At 43.8% G+C, this 19,760-nt stretch overlaps 1 protein-coding gene across 11 annotated transcripts in view; it reads right to left on the bottom strand.

Moving 5' to 3' along the window:
- Positions 1-19,760, bottom strand: part of Sh3kbp1 (SH3 domain containing kinase binding protein 1) — a 339,294-nt gene that overhangs the window by 41,278 nt on the left and 278,256 nt on the right. For 9 of the 11 annotated variants that reach the window (XM_075956717.1, XM_075956716.1, XM_075956711.1 and 6 more), the window contains 3 exons: positions 14,324-14,375; positions 10,946-11,026; positions 8,255-8,414 (listed from right to left, as the gene is read on the bottom strand). In XM_075956717.1, the coding sequence (XP_075812832.1) occupies positions 8,255-8,414; positions 10,946-11,026; positions 14,324-14,375 (293 nt within the window). The remainder of the gene's footprint in view (positions 1-8,254; positions 8,415-10,945; positions 11,027-14,323; positions 14,376-19,760) is intronic. The other 2 variants (XM_075956713.1, XM_075956719.1) reach the window with 1 other exon arrangement.

Below are 19,760 nucleotides of genomic sequence, written 5' to 3'. Positions count from 1 at the left end.
TGGAGACCGCTTCCTAAATATAACCAAAGTAGCACAGATACTGAGAGAAACAATTAATAAATAGGACCTCCTGAAACTGAAAAGCTTCTGTAAAGCTAAGGACACAGTCAATAAGACAAAATGGCAGCTTACAGAATGGGAAAAGATCTTCACCAACCCCATATCAGACAGAGGGCTGATCTCCAAAGTATACAAAAAACTCAAGAAATTGGTCACCTAAAGAACAAAAATCCAATAAAAATTGGGGTATAGACCTAAGCAAAGAACTCTCAACAGAGGAATATAAAATGGCTGAAAGACACTTAAGGAAATGTTCAACATCCTTAGTCATCAGAGAAATGCAAATCAGAACAACTCTGAGATTTCATCTTACACCTGTAAGAATGGCCAAGATCAAAACACTGATGACAACTTATGCTGGAGGGGATGTGGCATAAAGGGAACACTCCTCCACTGCTGGTGGGAGTGTAAACTTGGTGTGGGACAATTGTCTATATTCTGTCAATTATGTTTTAAATAAATGTTGATTGGCCAGTAGCTAGGCAGGAAGTATAGGCAGGACAACCAGACAGGAAGTAGAGGCAGGGCAATGAGAGAAGTATTCTGGGAAAAAGGAAGCTCTTTCTGCAGTCCTGTCCAGACAATGAAGAAGCAGGGTGTGACCTGCCCCGCTGAAAAAGGTGCTGAGCCATGTGGCTAACATAGATAAGAATAATGGGTTAATATAAGTTATAAGACTAAATAAGAAGCCTGAGCTAATGGGCCAATAAGCTTTATAACTTATGGAGATCTCTGTGTGATTTTCTTTGGGATTTACGGGCTATGGGAACTGGGCAGGACAGAAACCCCAACAAGCAGGCCCTCATGTTACACAACTGGTACAGCCCCTTTGGATATCAGTATGGTGATTTCTCAGAAAAATAGGAAACAACCTTCCTCAAGACTCAGCAATACCACTTTTGGGAATATACCCAAAGGATGCTCAATTGTACCACAAGGTCATGTGTTCAACTATGTTCATAGCAGCATTATTTGCCATAGCCAGAACCTGGAAATACCTAAATGCCCCTCGACCAAAGAATGGATAAGGAAAATGTGGTACATTTACACAATGGAGTACTACATAGCAGGAAAACAGTGAAATCTTGAAATTTGTGGGCAACTGGATGGATCTAGAAAACATCATATTTGAGTGGGGTAACCCAGACCCAAAGACAAATATAATATTAGTCACTCATAAGTGGCTTTTAGTCATAAAACAAAGAAAACCAGCCTACAATTCATAATCCCAGAGAACCTAGACAACAATGAGGACCCTAAGAGAGTTATACATGGATCTAATCCACATGGGAAGTAGAAAAAGACAAGATCTCCTGAGTAAATTGGGAGCATGGGGACCATGGGAGAGGGTAGAAGGGAAGGGAGGGGATAGGAAAGGAAGGGAGCAGAGAAAAATATATAGCTTAATAAAAACAATTTTTAGGAAACTAGTTAGAATACCCCCACACAAACACACATGGATACACATAAAGTCAATTGAAAAATAAAATTTTAAGAGAGAATCCTTCATCTCAACTTGTAGAAAAGAAGAACAGTACTAAAACAGTCATGCAAGGCATCATTACAAATTTTCAAAACAAAGCACTTAAGCAATTCAAACTCCAAATGATGATATAAGTACCCTGGTGCACATCTTGCAGGCCAATGCACGGAACACTTACATGTACTCATTCACCAGTCTTTGTTCTTCCTTTGTAATCAATAGGTTCACTTAAATCTATTGGTTCACTTATACCAAAGGGGGTCTTCTTGATGCTTTTTTTCTGGTAGACACAGGGACTATATACCCCATACGAATCAGTACCTAGGGGCTTATTTTCTGCTGAGTTGTAACCTAGGTGCATAAACAACCAGGATGCCTTAGTCAATCTGACAAAAACATAACTTCTATGCTGGTAAGTCGGTCTCAAGAGATAGAACTACTATTCTCTAAGCATTTAGTTACATGTGGTACATAAATGCTTACTTAATCTTTGCCTCCAAGACCATCAATCACTCATTGCTCCTATTTCTCTTGCAATCACTCTAAGTGGGGGGAATGCAACTCCACCGCACTGCCGTATCCTGTGCTAGCTCCAATCCTCTCAGCAGAGCCTCTAGTCCTTCACAGGATAGTGTTACGGCTTGAGTACAACATGTGCCCCGCAGGCTCATGCATTGAACACTTGGTCCTCCTACCTGGTACTGCTATTTTGGGCATGCTGTGGTCACATTAGAAGATGAGTCTACCTAGATGAAATGGGTCACTGAAGGTGTGTCTTTGAAGGTTATTTTTTTATTCTCAGCCCCCTCATGTCTTTCTGCTTCCTGTCCATTATGAGGTAAACAGCTCTCTGCCCCCACACTCTTGCTGACATAATGTTCTGCCTAAGCACGTTGCACCAAACAACATGGAATAACCCTACCAGGCCATGAGCCAAAATAAATTCTTTTTTTCTTCCTGTTTTCTCCAGGTGTTTGTCCACAGCAACAAAGTAACACAGATTTGGGAGGTGAGCAGACGTTCTGCTCACAACCCCACGCCCAGGTTCTAGCATCACATCTTTCACATCCCAAGCCAAAGCATAGCATCCTCTGAGAGTCTGAGGCCAGTAGTCAATGCCCCTACATCCATCACCTCCTCACTGAATGGCCTGCATAGACCTCACACTCTCAGCCACAAGCCAAAGTAGTGGCTATTAACTTCGCTTTGCCAGATAATAGACAGAGCCCGAAGGCTATGTCTCTCAAGTCCTGATGTTGCAGGATCAAGATCATACCTCTCACCATCTTTCAGAAGTCTTATCCTCTGGAGTCTAAACTGTCTGCTCACTTTTAAGTATTTATCACAGATTCATCAAGCCCCAGAACACAGTGCTATCCATGTGGGAGAACACTAGCTTACAGAACCCTAGCCTCCCCCCCTCTTCTTTCATCAACCTCTTAAGCCTCTCCCCATGACGGCCACCTGGGTGATCCATTCCCAACAGTGCCTTTTCCTTCCCCCACGCTGTGGACTATGGACAGGTTCCTCTCCGTAACAGTCAAACAGCACAGACTCCTGTACTCCCCGTTCAGCTCTCAACTTTCCCCGCTTCACCCTAGCTTGCCTGACTTCCCCTAACACCTACTAGCTGTGCCTCTCTCCCTTTCATGGAGACCCCATGTCTGTTACCTATGCCTTAGGATATACCTGCTCCTTTCATGCGGAGCACAGGCACTCGCAGCAGGTTGCAGGTAAATCAGTGTCTTTCCCCCCTCCCCTCCCTCCCTCCCTCCCTCCCTCCCTCCCTCCCTCCCACTATCTCTCTCCTGAGAGCAAAAGTCCTTCTCTAGCTTCCTCATTCTTTAGAAGAAAAAGAAAACCGATTATGACTTAGGGTGTCTGGGTTGCTGAGGATTGACAAACCTGTTTCTGTCTAACCTCTAGCCGGCTTGCTTCTACCTCCCTTCCTTTGATGGCAAGCACCTGCTCTGCTCCTCAGGTTTCTGGTTTTCTGTCTTTTACAAAAGGCAATTTGTAGAGCCCATGTCAATTTTCTTTTTTCATCATGTCCTTACTTTCTTCTTTTTACTTTTGGGCCCTTCTGCAAAGCGTTAGGCTCTCTTCTCACAGGTGCCTCTGAATCTATTTTTATTAAGTCGGTAATAGAAACTATTAAACTTATAACCCCACAACACACACACACACACACACACACACACATGCACACCCGTGCATGCTAACTGAGATCTATTTATGTTCAGGCCTCAAAACAGAGTAGACAGAATGGTCATTGGGTCGCCAGCAGCTCCTCTGTTATTGGGTGGGTTGCACAGGGTGAGCAGAGTCAGTTCAACGCACCATGAAATAATAACCAAGGCCCAGAAATTGAGAAGACACTTGTGGCCTATAGAACTTTCCCAACATCACTTGATTTGTTTTCTTTCTTTGGCATCCCTATTCTTTAATTTAGGGTCTCACTACATAGTCCCGACTGGCCTGAAACTTGTGATGCTCCCGCTTCCGCTTCCCAAGTGCTCGAGTGACATGTGAGCCACTACTGCACGTGGCACTCACCATTTTAAAGTTAAGCCTGGTAGCAGTTTTGGAAGTGATTTTTCATATTAAAATTACATATTCACTTTCTAGAAATCAGAGGACCCTTCTTACCAGCGCCGAGGAATGCAAATACCTGAGGAAGACACTAGGCACTGTCGCGTCCTTACAGGGTGCTTCAACTTGCTTAGACTGGACACGAACTTCTTTGCTGGTGCCCTTCTGGTGTCCTTTTGATGTCCCTGAATAGAACGCCTGAGAACTGAACAGGAACACATGAGCCCCACCCTCCCTAAGATCCAGAACAGTGCCTGGCTCACAGTGGGCCCTTGGTGCGCTTTTTGTTGAGTGTGCGCATGTAAACACAGACTATGCTCTTCTTCCACAGAGATCCCTTTCCTTGGAGCTAGTTCTTCCTGTTCAAAGAGAAGGAAAGCTTTCCTGCAAGGGCCACATGGCAGCAGCTTGTTGGCTGCTGGCGAGTTCCAGCCCGGACACAGCAGCTGAAGCTGGAATACCTCCTTCTCCAGCAAGACCTGCCAGTGAGAACTGTGTGTCCTTTGGCTTAATCATCTGTCTGTTAGCCTGCCGGCCATCTGGTCAGGTAAATCTTGGCGGGGGTTTGTTTCACGCAGCACACAGTGCCCTTTCTGCAGAGGGACGCTGGCACAGACTGCTTGCATACAGTTGGCACACTCCTACCACAAATGATCTGGCAGAATGAAATAACTTCTCAAACTAATATATGACACACTTTCCTAATGGAACTGCTCAGCAAGCAGTATTATGTACATTAGGTACCGAGGGGCAGTGAGATTTTCTTTGATCTCTAGTTTTTTTTTTTTCCTCTTAAAATCCATGACATACTAAGCTACTCTGAATGTAAGGAACACATGCTGAAGAGCTTGTATAGAGGCTGGGAAGGAACACAGAAGAGGCAAATGGAATAAAATCTAAGCACTGGCACCCCCACTTAAGGAACTATGGCATTCAACAAGTGTTCGTTAAATGAGCCACTACCATATGCTCAACACCGTAAGGCATGTGGCAATGACAAAACACACACTCTTGATCTGCTCTAAATCCTGTAAAGGAGTCCGGGGGTGGGTGCATCCCAAGTGGCACAGTATCGGCCCCAGCACCATGCCGAACATGAGGTGTCAGGCATTTGGAGAAGAGAGCAATAGTGAGAGATACTGGAATGATTCCAGAGGAGGACATGTTGATTGGCAGCACAGGGATCAGGCTGTATCAGCAGGTGCATGGGAGGTGGTCAGAGGACGATGGGAAAGAACCAATATCAACTTGGGAGAACCTACACCAGTGGTTCTGGGGTGTAGACTTCACCATCAGCAGCAGTAGCAGTACCTGGGAACTATGAGAAATGCAAAGTCCAGGATTAGGGATATGGTTTAGTTGGTAATATAATTGCCTAGCATTCGCAAAGCTCTGGGTTCAATTCCCAGTACCACACAAGCCAAGTATGGTGGCACATGCCTGTGATCCCAGCACTAGGAAGATGCAGGTTAAGAGGTTTAGAAGTTCAACATCATCTTTGAATCCACAGCATGTTTAAGGGCAGCCTGAGCTACAAGACACTCTGTCTCAAAAAAAATTAAAACAAGCCCCCCAAACAAAATGCAGATTCCCAAGTCTATTACAGGTCTACCGAGTCACAACCATGGGATGGGGCCCACCAATCGCATTGTTTATGTGATTCTGGAGTTTGCTCAAGTCCGAGAGCCACTGAGTCAGGGAAGCCAATAAATAGCCTCCTTCCAATGGGCTATGCCAGAACCTGGGGCTTTTCCTCCATCTCCCCATCCCTTTGCACAGTAGTGCAAAGCCTTGGGGGCCGAGCAGCCACAGGGTGAGTAGGGCTGAGAGAATCTCTGTGTTTTCACAGGTTATTCTGATGGCACAGCAATGGTAAGAATTTGTTTCCCACTACTGAATATACACAGATAGTCCTCATGTGCATCCTCCTTGGTATCCTGCCCTTCTAACTCACAAGTGGATTTGAGAACTGGAGGCTGAGAAGAGCTAGGCAGAGGCAGGAAGTGAACGTGACCTCTTGGGCCTGTAAGCTAAGCTGGGATGACAAAGCTGCACCTGTCCCACAGTCACAGGGTCAAGGGTAGCTATCAAAGACAAGGAGGGAGTAGTGAGAACACCACTTCTGTTTTGATTAGATCATTATAAAAAGCAGCGGGAACATGTTTATGTTAGCAATAGAACATGCTATTAAGTTTATTGAGATGTGTGTAATCCCTGAAGACCATCGGGATTTGGCAGCATGAGGCCCTGGCTGCCCTTTTGCCAGCTATAAAGTGATGAATGATGTTTCCTGCTCTCTATCTTCTCTCTGTTTGTATAGGTCAGATTCTCTTCAGAAGCACCTCTGTTTATATAACCTTTTCCTCCTGGTGTGTTAGCTTCTGGGATGAGCACACCACTGATGTGGCTGTTGCTTGAGTTACTGGGGCTTCCAAGTGGCCTCATCGCATGCAAAGAGCTCTTTACTACCTATCAGAAGAGAGGGTTATGACACATAGGGACCTGACCAGCACATTGGAGGTTATGATCCAATTCATTCTCACAAGGGCCATTTCACAGAGGCAGTGGTTCGATTGAACCCTGGCACAACACCTACAGAATGTTAACTCATATGCTGTGGAAATACCCACAGCCCATGCTCGGCTGGGCAGACAGCCTCCTATACACAGACATGTCAGCACCCAACACTGCTGCCTGCTTTCTGATAGCTCTCAGACATCTAGGCCATGAAGTGTCTGTGTATTTGGTCAATGTTCCTGGGGGGGGCATTTGGTGCTCTTGTTATTGTAAGTAAATGGGTCACTTGACAACACAGATGAGCACTGAGGAAGGATGTCATGCAAAGTGAAAACAGCCATGCGCTTGGATTCTGCTTATATAAGTACCTAGGGGTCAAAATCATAGAGACGGGGAGTAGAATAATGGCTTTTGGAGCTACAGGGAGATGGCAGTGGAGAGTCGCTCTTTAATGGGTATAGAGGTACAGTTATGCAAGAGGGGGGACGTTCTGGAAACGATTGCACAATGATGCGAATATACTTAATTCAAACCATGCGCTTAAAATGGTTAAGATGTTAAACTGCATGTTATGTGGGCTCTACCACAATTTTTTAAAATGTAAGTAAACACTATTGTCTTACTGCAGTTTAAACGGCTTAATAGTTGACAAGGAAAATACTGTTAATTTCTCAGCATGTGCTATATAGCTGAATATTATATCTAGGCGAATTTCAGTATCACCCTCAATTTACAGATAGTGAAAAGTAGGTTAGAAAGACAGCAACTCACAAAGCAGCCTATGAGGTGGGCTAAGATTCAAGCCTGAGGGACTGCCTGCCTGCTTTCAACACAGCAACTCAGAGAGCGGCACACTGTGCTTACCATGCAAACAGCTAACAAGAACAGACTTCAGTGTGTTGGCAGAGACAGATGAGGATCTGAAGGCCACCAACTCGCTCTGATGTACTACACCAGCGTGTATTATGCATGGATGCAATAGTAGAAAGTTCTAGGTAAGAACCAGTGGAGAGAATTCAAGAGTCTCTTGTCTATGCGGTTCTGGGATGCACGGTACCGACTCTGATTTCATATTACTAACACACATGTCTCTGCTAGCCAGCCACGTGACAAACTTGCCAGTGATCGTAGGCATGTCTCTGAGGGTCTTAGAGCTCAGAGACACATACCCCAGGAAATCTGTCATGTGTTCCAACATCAAGTTGTGTAATGACGAGTAGAGAGAGCCCAGGGCACAGCCTGAGGGACCACAGAATAGGTAGAGGGTTAGGAGACATAACTTCAGTGAGGTGTACAAAGGCCAGTTACCTAGGGGATGAAGGAGAGTGTACCACCTGCATCTCCAGCCTGCAAGGCAGTTGGCCTGTCCTAACAAATGCCAGGAAAATGCCCTGCTATGAGCAGCGTCTACATGATATGCCCCCAGCTCCCACCTACTGAGCCCAAAGCCCTCACTGTGTTCCCCAACACCTTGCAAGCATGTCCTCGCCGGAAAGAAGTGGCTGGAATCTTTAAACAAAGCTTGATTCCCGTTTCTTCCCTGCTCCCTGCGTTCATCCCATGCCTACCCGCCTTGGTGAGAGCATGGCAGTATGGCAGTACCTGGTGTGCGTCAGTGGGCCCACTGGTCGCTCGGGTCTTCTTGGGGGCAATGCACCAGGTCTGTTCAGAGAATTGGTCTTAGGTGGCCGAGGCTTTTTCGGTGGGATGGCAGGAACAGAAGGCTTCTGTAAATCCAGTTTTGGCTCTCTCTCTGGTCTTTCTTTAAGTCATAGTTTGATGAAGCAAGAATGAAGAAAACAAATAGACTTCATGTCAGTGGCAACATTGGGATGCAGACTGCTTATTCCCTGCTTCAACAAGAAAGCACAGCGATACCATTTCTGATAGCAAAGAGTACCATTTACTCATAGTCAACGTAGAAAAAACCAGAATTCCCTGTCCCCCTCTTCCTGCACTCTTGCTGGTGCTAGTCCTTCAGCCACTGACCCTAAGCCAGCTCCTACTCACCCTTTAAAGCCTGGCTCAAACATTTCCCTAAGAGCCTGTGCAGGGCTGGCATCCAAGTGATGCTAGCGGATGGGTTTACCATATGACCCACACGATCTTTTGCTGGGTGCACAGAAAAAATGAGCCTGATTAAACGCTAAGATCATCAGCCAATAAGGGAGGAAACTATTCAGAGACTAGCTTGCTCAGGGACCTTTGTGCAGATTTTGAACTTGGGAGGGGGTCTTCTCAGATTTTAGACTCCACTTTTGGAGTCAAGGAACTATCAGAGTGAGTTCAAATCCAGATCCAGTAAGTAGTCCAACTGAGTGGTGTACAATGACAGCTTCAATTTTCCCATCCCCCAACTAGCCTTGCCTTGTGTATCCTTGTGTATAATGCAAAAAGCAAGAACCTATAACCTTACTGATGAAGACTGAACTTCTGTGTGTAAGGCCTATGGAAGGACAGGTAAAATTCCTGTATTTATTTGTATGCAATCCCTAAGAACACCAGTGTCTCACTGGCAAGCACAGACATGAAACATGTTGTTTGGGAGCTCAGAATAAGTGGCAATAACTTTAGGTACCTCCTTAGGTACTATGCAGGCACCACTGGCTTGCCTTCTCTGTTTTTCTAAAGGAAAACACACCCAACCAGAAATGATAAGAACTTTCTGGCACACTAGGGCCAGAAAAGGAGGGGCTAAGCTAAATGGTAAGGAGGGCTAACTCCCTGGCTTGCAACAGGAACAGAATCAGGACAGGAATGCCGTGACTTGCGGGATGGTATGGATCTTGGTGGCATCACAGGGATGCTAAGACTCAGACACTGGTTCCCTAAAGGTCCTATTGCTTCTGGCTAGGACTTCTGCCTCCCTGACTCTGTGGCATAGGATAAAGACTCTGTAAGAGGAAGAGTGAGGGCTGGCTGCTCACACATCCATCTATAAGTTAGTCGGCATGGGACAAGGGAGGAAGTATCCTCATCCCAGAGCATAGCTAGGATGCAGGGAGTAGAGTCTCCCATGAGGACAGGGGGTAGTGTTTAGTTAGTTCACAACACATGCTTTTAGCCAAGAGCTGTTGATAGGGCATACACTGAATAGCAATTTTTTCCATTGATTTCTAACACAGAGTTGGCCTTCACAATGAGGTTCTAATGACTCAGATTTTACCTGATTAGCAAGAAAGAAAGAGGCATAGAGCCTTAATAGCTTACAATGTTGGCAAAACTTTCAGCAAGCTGATGTGAAATATTAAATTCCACAATAAAATTTCATGAGGCCACCGAGGAGCACCTCCAGATAATTATATTCATTAATACAGCATTTCTCTTGTGACTTCAAAATAACTGCTTTTTAAAATGGAACTTGCTTGGCTTCCTGTTCATAATAATATAGCACTTTCCCATAAAAATGTGTGATTAATCAAAAGTTGGGAACCTAGGACTAGGAACCCTTCCATGGCATGCAGATTTCTTTGGAAAAGATACCCCGGATGATGGGAATCAAACACATTTATAAACCTGACTGTATAAGGTTTTAAGAGACTTCTCTGCCAATGGAATTTCTGAACTTTCTCTGGAGACTCTGAAACTGAGTTATTTTTCCCGACTCCCCTCCAATATTTTTTTTTTTATTTTTTCGAGACAGGGTTTCTCCGTAGCTTTTTGGTTCCTGTCCTGGAACTAGCTCTTGTAGACCAGGCTGGCCTCGAACTCACAGAGATCCGCCTGCCTCTGCCTCCCGAGTGCTGGGATTAAAGGCGTGCGCCACCACCGCCCGGTTCCCCTCCAATATTCTTGACCAGGAACATGTGTCTGTAATGCTATTAGCCAGAGTCAAGGGCCCAGCAGTGACCAAAGATGAGGGCTTTTATCTGTCTGGATGGGAATTTCAGCAAGCCAAGACAACATATCAATGGTGCAACTTATCAATGCCCCCAAAGACATTGAAAAAGGTGGAAGGACTAGATGAAGAACATCAGATACATGCAGGGCCCTTGATGAACTTAAAAATAACCGAGTTTGGGGCACAGGGAAGGTGGCAATGGTAGACACATCATGGAAGAGCCCTGAGCTGGTTGGTTTTGATTTGAAGAGCAATTCTGTCCTATAAAGTGCCACATTGCTCAGTTATATTTCCCTCAAAATTATACGTTTGGAAGCAATCCAAACAAACCAGTAATCACCATATTCCAAAGAGAAAGCAAATTGTGTGGGCGGGTTATCAGAACTAGCGCTGTGACAGACAGCTTCATTGCTTATTGTTCTACACATGCCAATGAAGAATTGATCTCATACCTTTCTCTTCTGTTCTGTTTGGAAGTGTCTCTGGTCTTTCAGGGGGTATCTTTTTAATTTCATGTTTTCTCTCTGTGGTACCTAGAAGGGAAAAGCTAATTGCAATCAGAAAATGTTTTCTCTATGTAGTTGACATAATTACATTTAAATATTTATCAAGTACAGCATAGGCAATAGATTTTCATCCCTGACATGGTTGCTTGTGATATACAGATATTAGTTGCTCAGAAACATAGCAGAACTCATTTCCACCTTATGTCATGAAACTGGCTTGCATAGCCACATGTGGTGGTGTGTACCTATAAACCTGGCACTCTGGAGGCAAGATACTACAAGTGATCACTACAAGTTGAAGGCCAACTACAGATATATAGTAAGACTGTCTTTAAAAAATTTGCAGGTCAGGCATTGTGGGGCATGCTTTTAATTCTAGCACTTGGGAGGCAGAGGCAGGCATCTCTCTTATACGTTGGACACTAGTCTGGGGTACAAAGCGAGTTCCAAGACAGCTAGAACTGTTACACAGAGAAACCCTGTCTCAAAAAAAACCCAAATAAATGAATAAATAAATAAAGTTTGCATAACTGTAAGTATTTCATTAATAAAACATCATTAATCTTTTCTAAATGTCTACACTCTGTTTCCTTGAACATTAAAAGTCAAAAGATATAATGGAGTAGGCATGCAGAATGTGTAGAAATAATTTACTCATTAAAACACATAAATAGGAAATCATAACAAGAACAGGTTTCACAAGGATCTGGACTGCATCTTGTAATAGACTAAAAATATGGCCTAGAATTGTTTGATAGACCTTACAACATAAGGTGAAGTCTATATTCCCTTAGCCAGAATGGGGGCAGCCTTGTGGATGCTTTGAGCAATAGTTGAACTAATTCCATGCTATTTCCAAGGCTAAGTTATATGAGGCCATCTAGCTTACACTTTATTGGTTGGAATAGCGGACATCCATGTATATAGAGAGGTCAACTACCCTGGAGAAGCCATGCATACGCCCTCTGGCCTGCAGCCCCAGCCAAGCCCGGTCTCCCAAGCAACACGTGTGTGCGAAGCAGCCATCTTTCAGGTGGATATTCCAGCCTCTACTAGTTTAGTTTTCCCAGCCACTGTCTCAGGCCGGATGGAATAGAAACTAACCATTTTGGTCATGCTCTGTTCACATTCTTCACCCACAGAATCTATGGCTCTATAAAGATTTGCTATTTTATGCCACTAAATTTGGAGTGGTTTGTCACAGAGCAATAGTATCTAGAACATAATTTTGAGGAACATGCAGTTGTATTACAGTGGTTTTGCCTGAATTCTTTCTCTCTGTGTGAATTCTTCAAGTATTATATGTTTCCCAATATACCACTTTACATTTCTTCTTTACTCTTGTGGCCTGCCACTATTCCCTCACCTGAGGTCCTCATCAGTGCTGCTGCCTTCAGGCATATAAGAGCACCGGGAGCTAGTTAAAGCACAAAACCATCCAAAGTGCTCTTGTGACAGACTTGGAAGAGTACCTGATACTCTGCCTGGCTGGCCCAATGGATGGGTCTTAGGTATTGAAATCAGAATTATGAGGCCTCAAGGGGTTAAAAAATTAACATTGCATTGAACATATACTCCATGTGACTCCCTGTAATGTCTTACTATACATTAAACACTGTTTCGGATCTATGTCATTTACATAATTGGGCTCTTTTGGTAAAAGAAAGGTGATGATGATGGAAATATGAATGTCTATATATTTCTGCATTACAAAGCGATTATCAAGCTACTTCCGCAGAAAAGAGAAGATGAAATGTTACCTGGCAGAAATTCACCACCAATGCTGATAAAACTATTTCAAAAAGAATTTCTCTACCATGCTACCATACAGTCTCATTTCTAACGACGATTCTACTATCTCCAAGAATCTGGTCCTATTTTCTCTATTCTAGGCTGCCCAAGCCTCAAACTGCTCAGTTCAATGCCTTGGGCTCCACTTGATCACTAAGGCCTCGAGGAAAAAGGATCTTCAGGGCAAAATATGTAACCGGTCTGTTTTAAACTTAGCAAACCAAATATTTATGTAGTCAGAACCACTAGGGGGCAAAATGAAACTGTTCAATGTCGGAGGGAATGGGGTGGAATGAGAGATACAATTAACACCCAATTCTAGGGGTCAATATCTGTAATTCTCAATTAGATAAAAATAAATTGGAAAGAAGTTTAGCCTTAAGTCGATTTTTCCCTCCAAATTGGTGGTACCCTCAACAAATACTTTTTTAGAAAAATCACTTTTTAGTTGGAAGTCAGCCTGAATGAACTTCATGTGAGTTTCAGGTCACCCAGGGCTAGGGTGAGAGGCCCTTTCTTTACAAAACAAAACACTTCTTAATAAATGTATGAAAAAATAAAATCTAGCAATTTACATCTATTCATATATTATATGCTATAAGATATATCATAATTGTAGGCTTTTTAAAAAATTAAAAACAGCCTTAATTTTGTTTTAGTTGTTTCTTGCTAAAATTAATATGTACATACACACATATATGAGCTTGTATTCATTGCCTAATATAATGGGCTTCCTTGTGACACTTTCATACATGCATGCCATGTGTTTTGATTGTATTTATATCTCCCCTTGTCCCTTTCTGTCTTCAGTTTGTTTTAAAACTACTTAAAGAGTCATCCACAAAGGAATTTCTCCCCACAATTAACTGTGACTGTTATAAAGAAGAGTTCCAGTGGGAAGCATGAATCATCTTTATGTATGAGAAGCCACTGTGCAGTGAGTTATTGAATGTTTAATGACATCACTTCTTCCTATATGATTCAACATTAATATTTAAGCTACGTAGAATGAATAAACTGGAATTTTTTTTCAAGACTAAAAAAGAATTGAGAGGGAAAATATCTATGGCTAGAAAAACCTTCTTGTTGGGGGAAGTGAAGTAAGTGCAAATTTTGGCTAACCACATAGGACAGACAGTAAAAACCCAGCAACTGTACGTCTACAATGATGCGATTCCACGGGAAGCAATCTTCCCTATGCTGACCCTCATTAAGGACAATAACCAGCTCTTTGCTCCTCAAAAACAGATCGTTGAAAACAGACGTAGTTCATTTTAAAGTAATTTCTGGCCATTCTTGGGAATCCCCCATTTCTGCACTGGAGCAGAGACACATTTAGTGATGAGGATTCTTTTGTTTGTTCGCATCTAAGAAAAACAGCAACTCATTTGAAACCTGCCTGCTGAGACCAAATCACATCCCCCAGGCTAGCAGTCTGTGAGTCCAAGAATCTTGAACTTGTAACAAAGAAAATTTGAATTTATGCAAAAGAAAGATGAACATTTTGCATGAGGGACCTGAAAGGTACATTACCTGCTCCTTGTTTGATGACAGGAGCGGACGGAGGTGGTGGCTTCTTGGGTCTCTGAAAAAAATCAATCAAAATTATACATGAGATTGTTGGCAAGCTGTAGTGTCCCAGATGGACCACAGACAGTGGTTTTTTATGTGCAGTGTGGACAATTTAGAGAACCTCTCCAAAAACTTGAGCAAGTCTCTCTGGGGACACGAGCTTTTGTTTGGCACCTCTAAATGGACACTAAAGTAAATTCAGTAAGCAAAACACAACTCAGACCAACAAATGAAATGGCATTTCCAGATTCCATCAGCCATCTGGAAAACCTCAGCTCAGCAAAAATGACCTGAAACCAGCAAGCACAATGGTGTCCCTGCACTGAAACCACATTTGCAATTAAGATTTAATCAGCTGAATAACTGAGTAGGTCAGTAAGCATCGCCATGAAGACTCAAGATCAGACCTGGTAGAATGTGTGGGCCCGTCAACTAAATGCAAACCAAGAGTACACTAAAGCCTGGCAAGTTCTCCACTTTCTGCCTCTTTCTATGCTGAGGCTAAACAGGTCTTTATGAGATCCCCCACATAGCAGTTATGCCCTACCGTGTGATAAACTGGAATGGATATGGGGCTTTTTGAATTAGCTCACTATTTCTGTTATCCACTGTTACTCTGTAGGTGATGGAAGCAGCCGTGCAATCAACAGCATTCATCCCTGAACTGGTGTTTGTGGACTTTTCCTTGCCACCCAAGATTGACTGTAGGAGGGAGATAGGCAAAGATGGACTTATCAAACATTTCAGGGGTTGGAGAACACAGCCAGCACCATCTTGTGCAGTGATGTTAAGGGCAAGGGGAGAAGCATCCAGTAGGACAGCACTGAGGAAGGACTGGAGAAGGTTGTGCATCACATCGGTGTTGACAGTCCTCACCCTCTCAGGTACCACACATTTGTGGTTCTAAGAAAACTGCACAGAGTATCTGCTGGTTTCCGAAAGTGTACTGGTGTGACATTACCACAGGGATCACGAAAAGCAGATGCTCAGCTTCCCCTCTGACTTACCTTTCTCTGACACAGCAATGGGATATAGAAAGAATTTGTTTGAAAGAAAATCCAGAGAATACTGGACACACAAGGAACTTAGGGGTGGGGGTGGGGACATCATAGCATGCAGACTCTGGATTCAATAGATTTTCATCCCATTTCTTCATTACCTGCCAATTCCAACAAATTACCCTGAGTAAAAGCTATAGCAGGGTAAGCAGGGAAAGAGAAAGGTTCTGAAATCTGCAGTACAAATGTCTATTATTAGCCAAGGACAATGACAAGCAACCTCACATAGCTCTTCTTTCCCATCAGTAAATGGCCATTAATATTCTCTTCCTCTTGGGAGGAGGCGGTTTTGCAAGAAGAGTTAGTAATCTTTGACTTGGGTAACTCATGTAGCAATTCTAGCAGGAAGTGATATCAATATGCCCATGCTGCTGTTGAAATAATTGAGAGAAAGTCATTTCCCAAGGTCACCAAGCAATTAAATGGGGTATAGGGGACTGGGAGTCAAGCCCAGGGCTGTTTGATCCACAGCGAGCTCTGAACTACTGTGAAGGCCCAGTGCTGGAGAGCAGCCACGAGGCAGAGCAAGCATTAGGCAGGCATCAGAATGCACACACGGAACTCATCAAAGTGCAGGCAACTGTACGGCGGGCAGATGGGAGGAGGAAATGGTTATCAGATTGCAGCTACAGTATGAGCTCAGCTAGGCTGTGACGCAGAAAAGCAGAAAGACTGGAAAGAGGTATGGCTACAATAGTGACCTTTGACTAGCAGGATCATGTGTGTGCATGCCCATGTGTGTTTCCTCCTTGATGTTTCCCTGCACCGTATGTGTAAGAACAGACACATCAACTTTGCTGTGAAAAACCAAGCTGCTCTCAGGGCCTCCTTCCCTCCCGGACATGCCCTGCATGGAGCGGGTGTGTTTGTGGCTCAGGGTCTCCCAATATTCTTTGCTCTTTGTCAGCTTTTTCCAGCGCTCTATTTACTCTCTCCTTTTCCTTCCTTCTCTGGCGTGGTATAAAGTAGACTGGGAACAGGTGTGTGTTTATCTAATGAAGTTACTGCTGAAAGCTTGCCATTTAACCTCCTTTACCCCAGGATTAGGGTTACCGCTTATTCATGAAACCGCCAACACCCTGTGGCCTAATTCTTCCCAGCCAAGTCCCAACAATGCCTCCTCCAGGAGGTCTTTCTCGCACCTTGTTGCTTTGAAATATTCTTTTATTTTTATTTTTTTTTAAAAAAACCCATGAGCTTGCACACACGTCACAGCACGTGTGTAAAGATCAGAGGACAGCTCGTGAGAGTTGGTTCTCTCCTTCTACTGTGTGTGGGGGTCCTGGGGGGGATCAAACTCAGGTTGTCAGGCTTGGTGGCAAGCACCTTTACCAGCTGGGCCATCTCTCTGGTCCTACTTTAAAATATCCTATAAACAACCACATATAAGCCTCCCTAGTAGAAGCTGTTATTCCGGAGACCATACCTCAAACTATGTGGGGGCGGGGAGACAACTATAAATGCTCATACTTTCTGATTACTGGGCAATGTGAAAGACAGAACAAGACAAAAACGTTAATGTTGTCTAACATTTGGCATGTAGGAGATACATGAATTGCGACATGGCAAAAATGGGCCGAAGAATAAAAGGAGAGGAGAAAGGCACAGAGAGAGGAAATGCTGCAGAAACAGACTGTGTGAAAAGTGGTCCCAGCAAGTCTGCCTGTGAGTGACAATGGGAGGAGACAGAAGTATGCATTTATGCAGTCGTGGCCACTGAAGAGGCAATTAGGACACACTTTTAAAAGGAAGGGATAGTTTGTGAGCTATGAGCTATCTGTCCTGTAGGCGGAACATTGGAGAGTCACTGGCCAGCAGAGGAAGTTTAGATCCCCACCCCTTTGGACTGACCACTTTCTATGGTTTTGCTAAGTTTAACAGATTATAATTACATCATTCTCCCTTCCCTTTCCTCCCTCCAAGCCCTCCCATAGACTCCTCCTTGCTCTCTTTCAAGACCCATATAGCTCCAGATCACCTTCCCAAAGCTGAAGTACATGGGCCTACGTTTAAATCTTCATACAGCAAAAATGGTGATGAGAACGGAAAAGACAGAGCAGCAAATCTCTAGCAAATGTGATGCTACTCAAAGAAATGGAGATGAACAGACATAGAGTGGCTTTGTTAAAAATAACCTGAGGCTAGACCCTGAGGGTTGGTTACATATAAGGAAATGCCTTAGCCTGTCTGATGTTACCATAATAAAACACCTGAGTCTGAGTAATTTATAAGGGAAACAGCTTTATGTGGGGGTCTTCATTTTGGAAGTCCAAGAATGTGGTGTTAGCTTCTGATTGGCTTATAATGAGGGTTTTGCAATACTTCAGCTCCTGGCAGAAGGTGGAAAGGGTAGCCAGTACAGGCAGAAGCAGCACATGCGCAAGAGAAACCAAAGTGTGGTGCCAGGATTGCAACCTACTTTCATAAAAACTAATTCAGTCTCAAGAGAATTAAGCAGGTCTCTTTAAGGACATATTGGAATTATATATTGGTGAAGGTGATAACTCCATGACCTATCTCTTTTTTGCTTTATTCTGGGTAGTGGAAATTGAACTTAGCACTTCATACATGCTAAGTAAGCACTCTACCACTGAGCAACCTTCCCAGTCCCTAAGTCCTCCTTAAAGATCTCAGCCCTCTCAACGCTGCTACACAGTCTACCAAGCTCCAACATGAGTCTGGAGAGGCCTAAGTCCTATTTGAATCCAAATGAAGTGGCAAGGCTTGGTTAGGGGGACTAGATAAACAAATCTTAGCTTGATTTTTTTTAAGCAAATTTGGACCTTGGAAAATCCTTCCATGCATCAAGCTAAGCTCAGAGACTGGAGGGGACACGAATGGACCTTTTCAGACCAGGGAGCCCATCATAGTTTTAGAGGAATACGGGAGGCTCTGCCCTGCCATCACTATCACATCTGGAGGACTCATCATTACACTTTGACAGCGCGGAGCTGGAGCAATGATCTGCGTGATGATAATGCTTGTACTTACTCATCTGCACCTTCCAGAGTCCAAACAACTTCCTGCCCTGTCACCTGCACAGAAGAGCCGAGGGCACCCTTGCGTAACCTGCTCTTGAGAGAGGCTCTTGGTTTCCTACCTCAGTCTCTAGCCTCACTGTCTGCGTCTGTAGTGTGACTGCATCAATCCAAGTGGATGGCCAACTAGGTGGTCATCTAGGCTCTGGCAAAGAGTTTCCTCCCAATAGACTCTCTCAGCTTCATTCCATCCCGCCCACCCTGCAAGTAACAGTTTAATTATATGCTCAGATCCCATTTTCAGTGGAAGGACCTGGGCATCCCTCTGTCTGGGAAGTGGAATGTGACAGAAGCCCAGTTGCATGCATCTCTCCCTCTAGTCTTCCTTTTCTTTTATACTAGTACAAGACGGATCAGTCAACAGGAAAGGATGGGCAGAAGAAAAAAGCAGGCACATTTGACACCATAAGACCAAAGGGCAAAGAGATTCTTTTTTACCACTTTTATACTGTATATACTATAGTCCCGATGAAGGAGAAGCTTGGGATGTCAGCTCAAAGAAATTCCAACTGGGCAATGGAAGATCAGCCCTACAGATGAGGATATGACAAATGATATGTTCACTGGGAGAGCACAGGCTGTAAATACTGCCAGGAAAGGAAGAGGTGACACCATCTGGGTGATCTGGAGAAACCCCACTGAGGCTATACCAAGAGGCCAAACTTGGGTGGCATAAATGGCTTGATAAGCCCAATTCTTGTGTATGAGACCACCCAGAAAAACTAAATATTCAAGATAGATATGTTGTGAGTAGCTTATCTTCCCTAAACTGCTTATTTGGAGGCATATATTTATTTCTTTTGTAATTTACTGATCACATTTAGAACTTAGAAAAAATTATAGGAGATATCTGAGGGCTAATGGACATGCCTAGGGATGAAAAAGTACTGGGTAAGAACAAATTTATAAACTGGGATGACTAAGAACCTGGAAAAGAGAAAGTAGTCAGAATTGATGCTGCAGAACTCATCTGTGGCAGATGAAGCATCACAGGAACTCCTTTTGGATAAAAGTTTGAATCTGCAAAATTGCCTGATCTAGAATAAATCTGTGAGGCTCAATAGGCACAGCACTCTACCCGAGCTAGTGGGAAATCAAGCGATCAGACGGCAGTGGGCCTGGAGAGAGGTGTGAAGAGGAAGGACCTCTCCATGGTGGGCAGTTATTTGAAAAAATCTATTCATTCATTCATGTTCTCTGCCACCCGTGTGTGAGTGCACGCACAAACACCTGTACATTCCCATAGAGGTCAGAAGAGGACATTGGGTGCCTGCTGCCACCATTATCCGCCTATTCCTTTGA

This window comes from Microtus pennsylvanicus, chromosome X (genome assembly GCF_037038515.1).
Source record: "Microtus pennsylvanicus isolate mMicPen1 chromosome X, mMicPen1.hap1, whole genome shotgun sequence".
Classification (NCBI taxonomy): domain Eukaryota; kingdom Metazoa; phylum Chordata; class Mammalia; order Rodentia; family Cricetidae; genus Microtus; species Microtus pennsylvanicus.
Note: the sequence above shows the minus strand (reverse complement) of the source record. Positions and strands in the feature narration are given on the sequence as shown.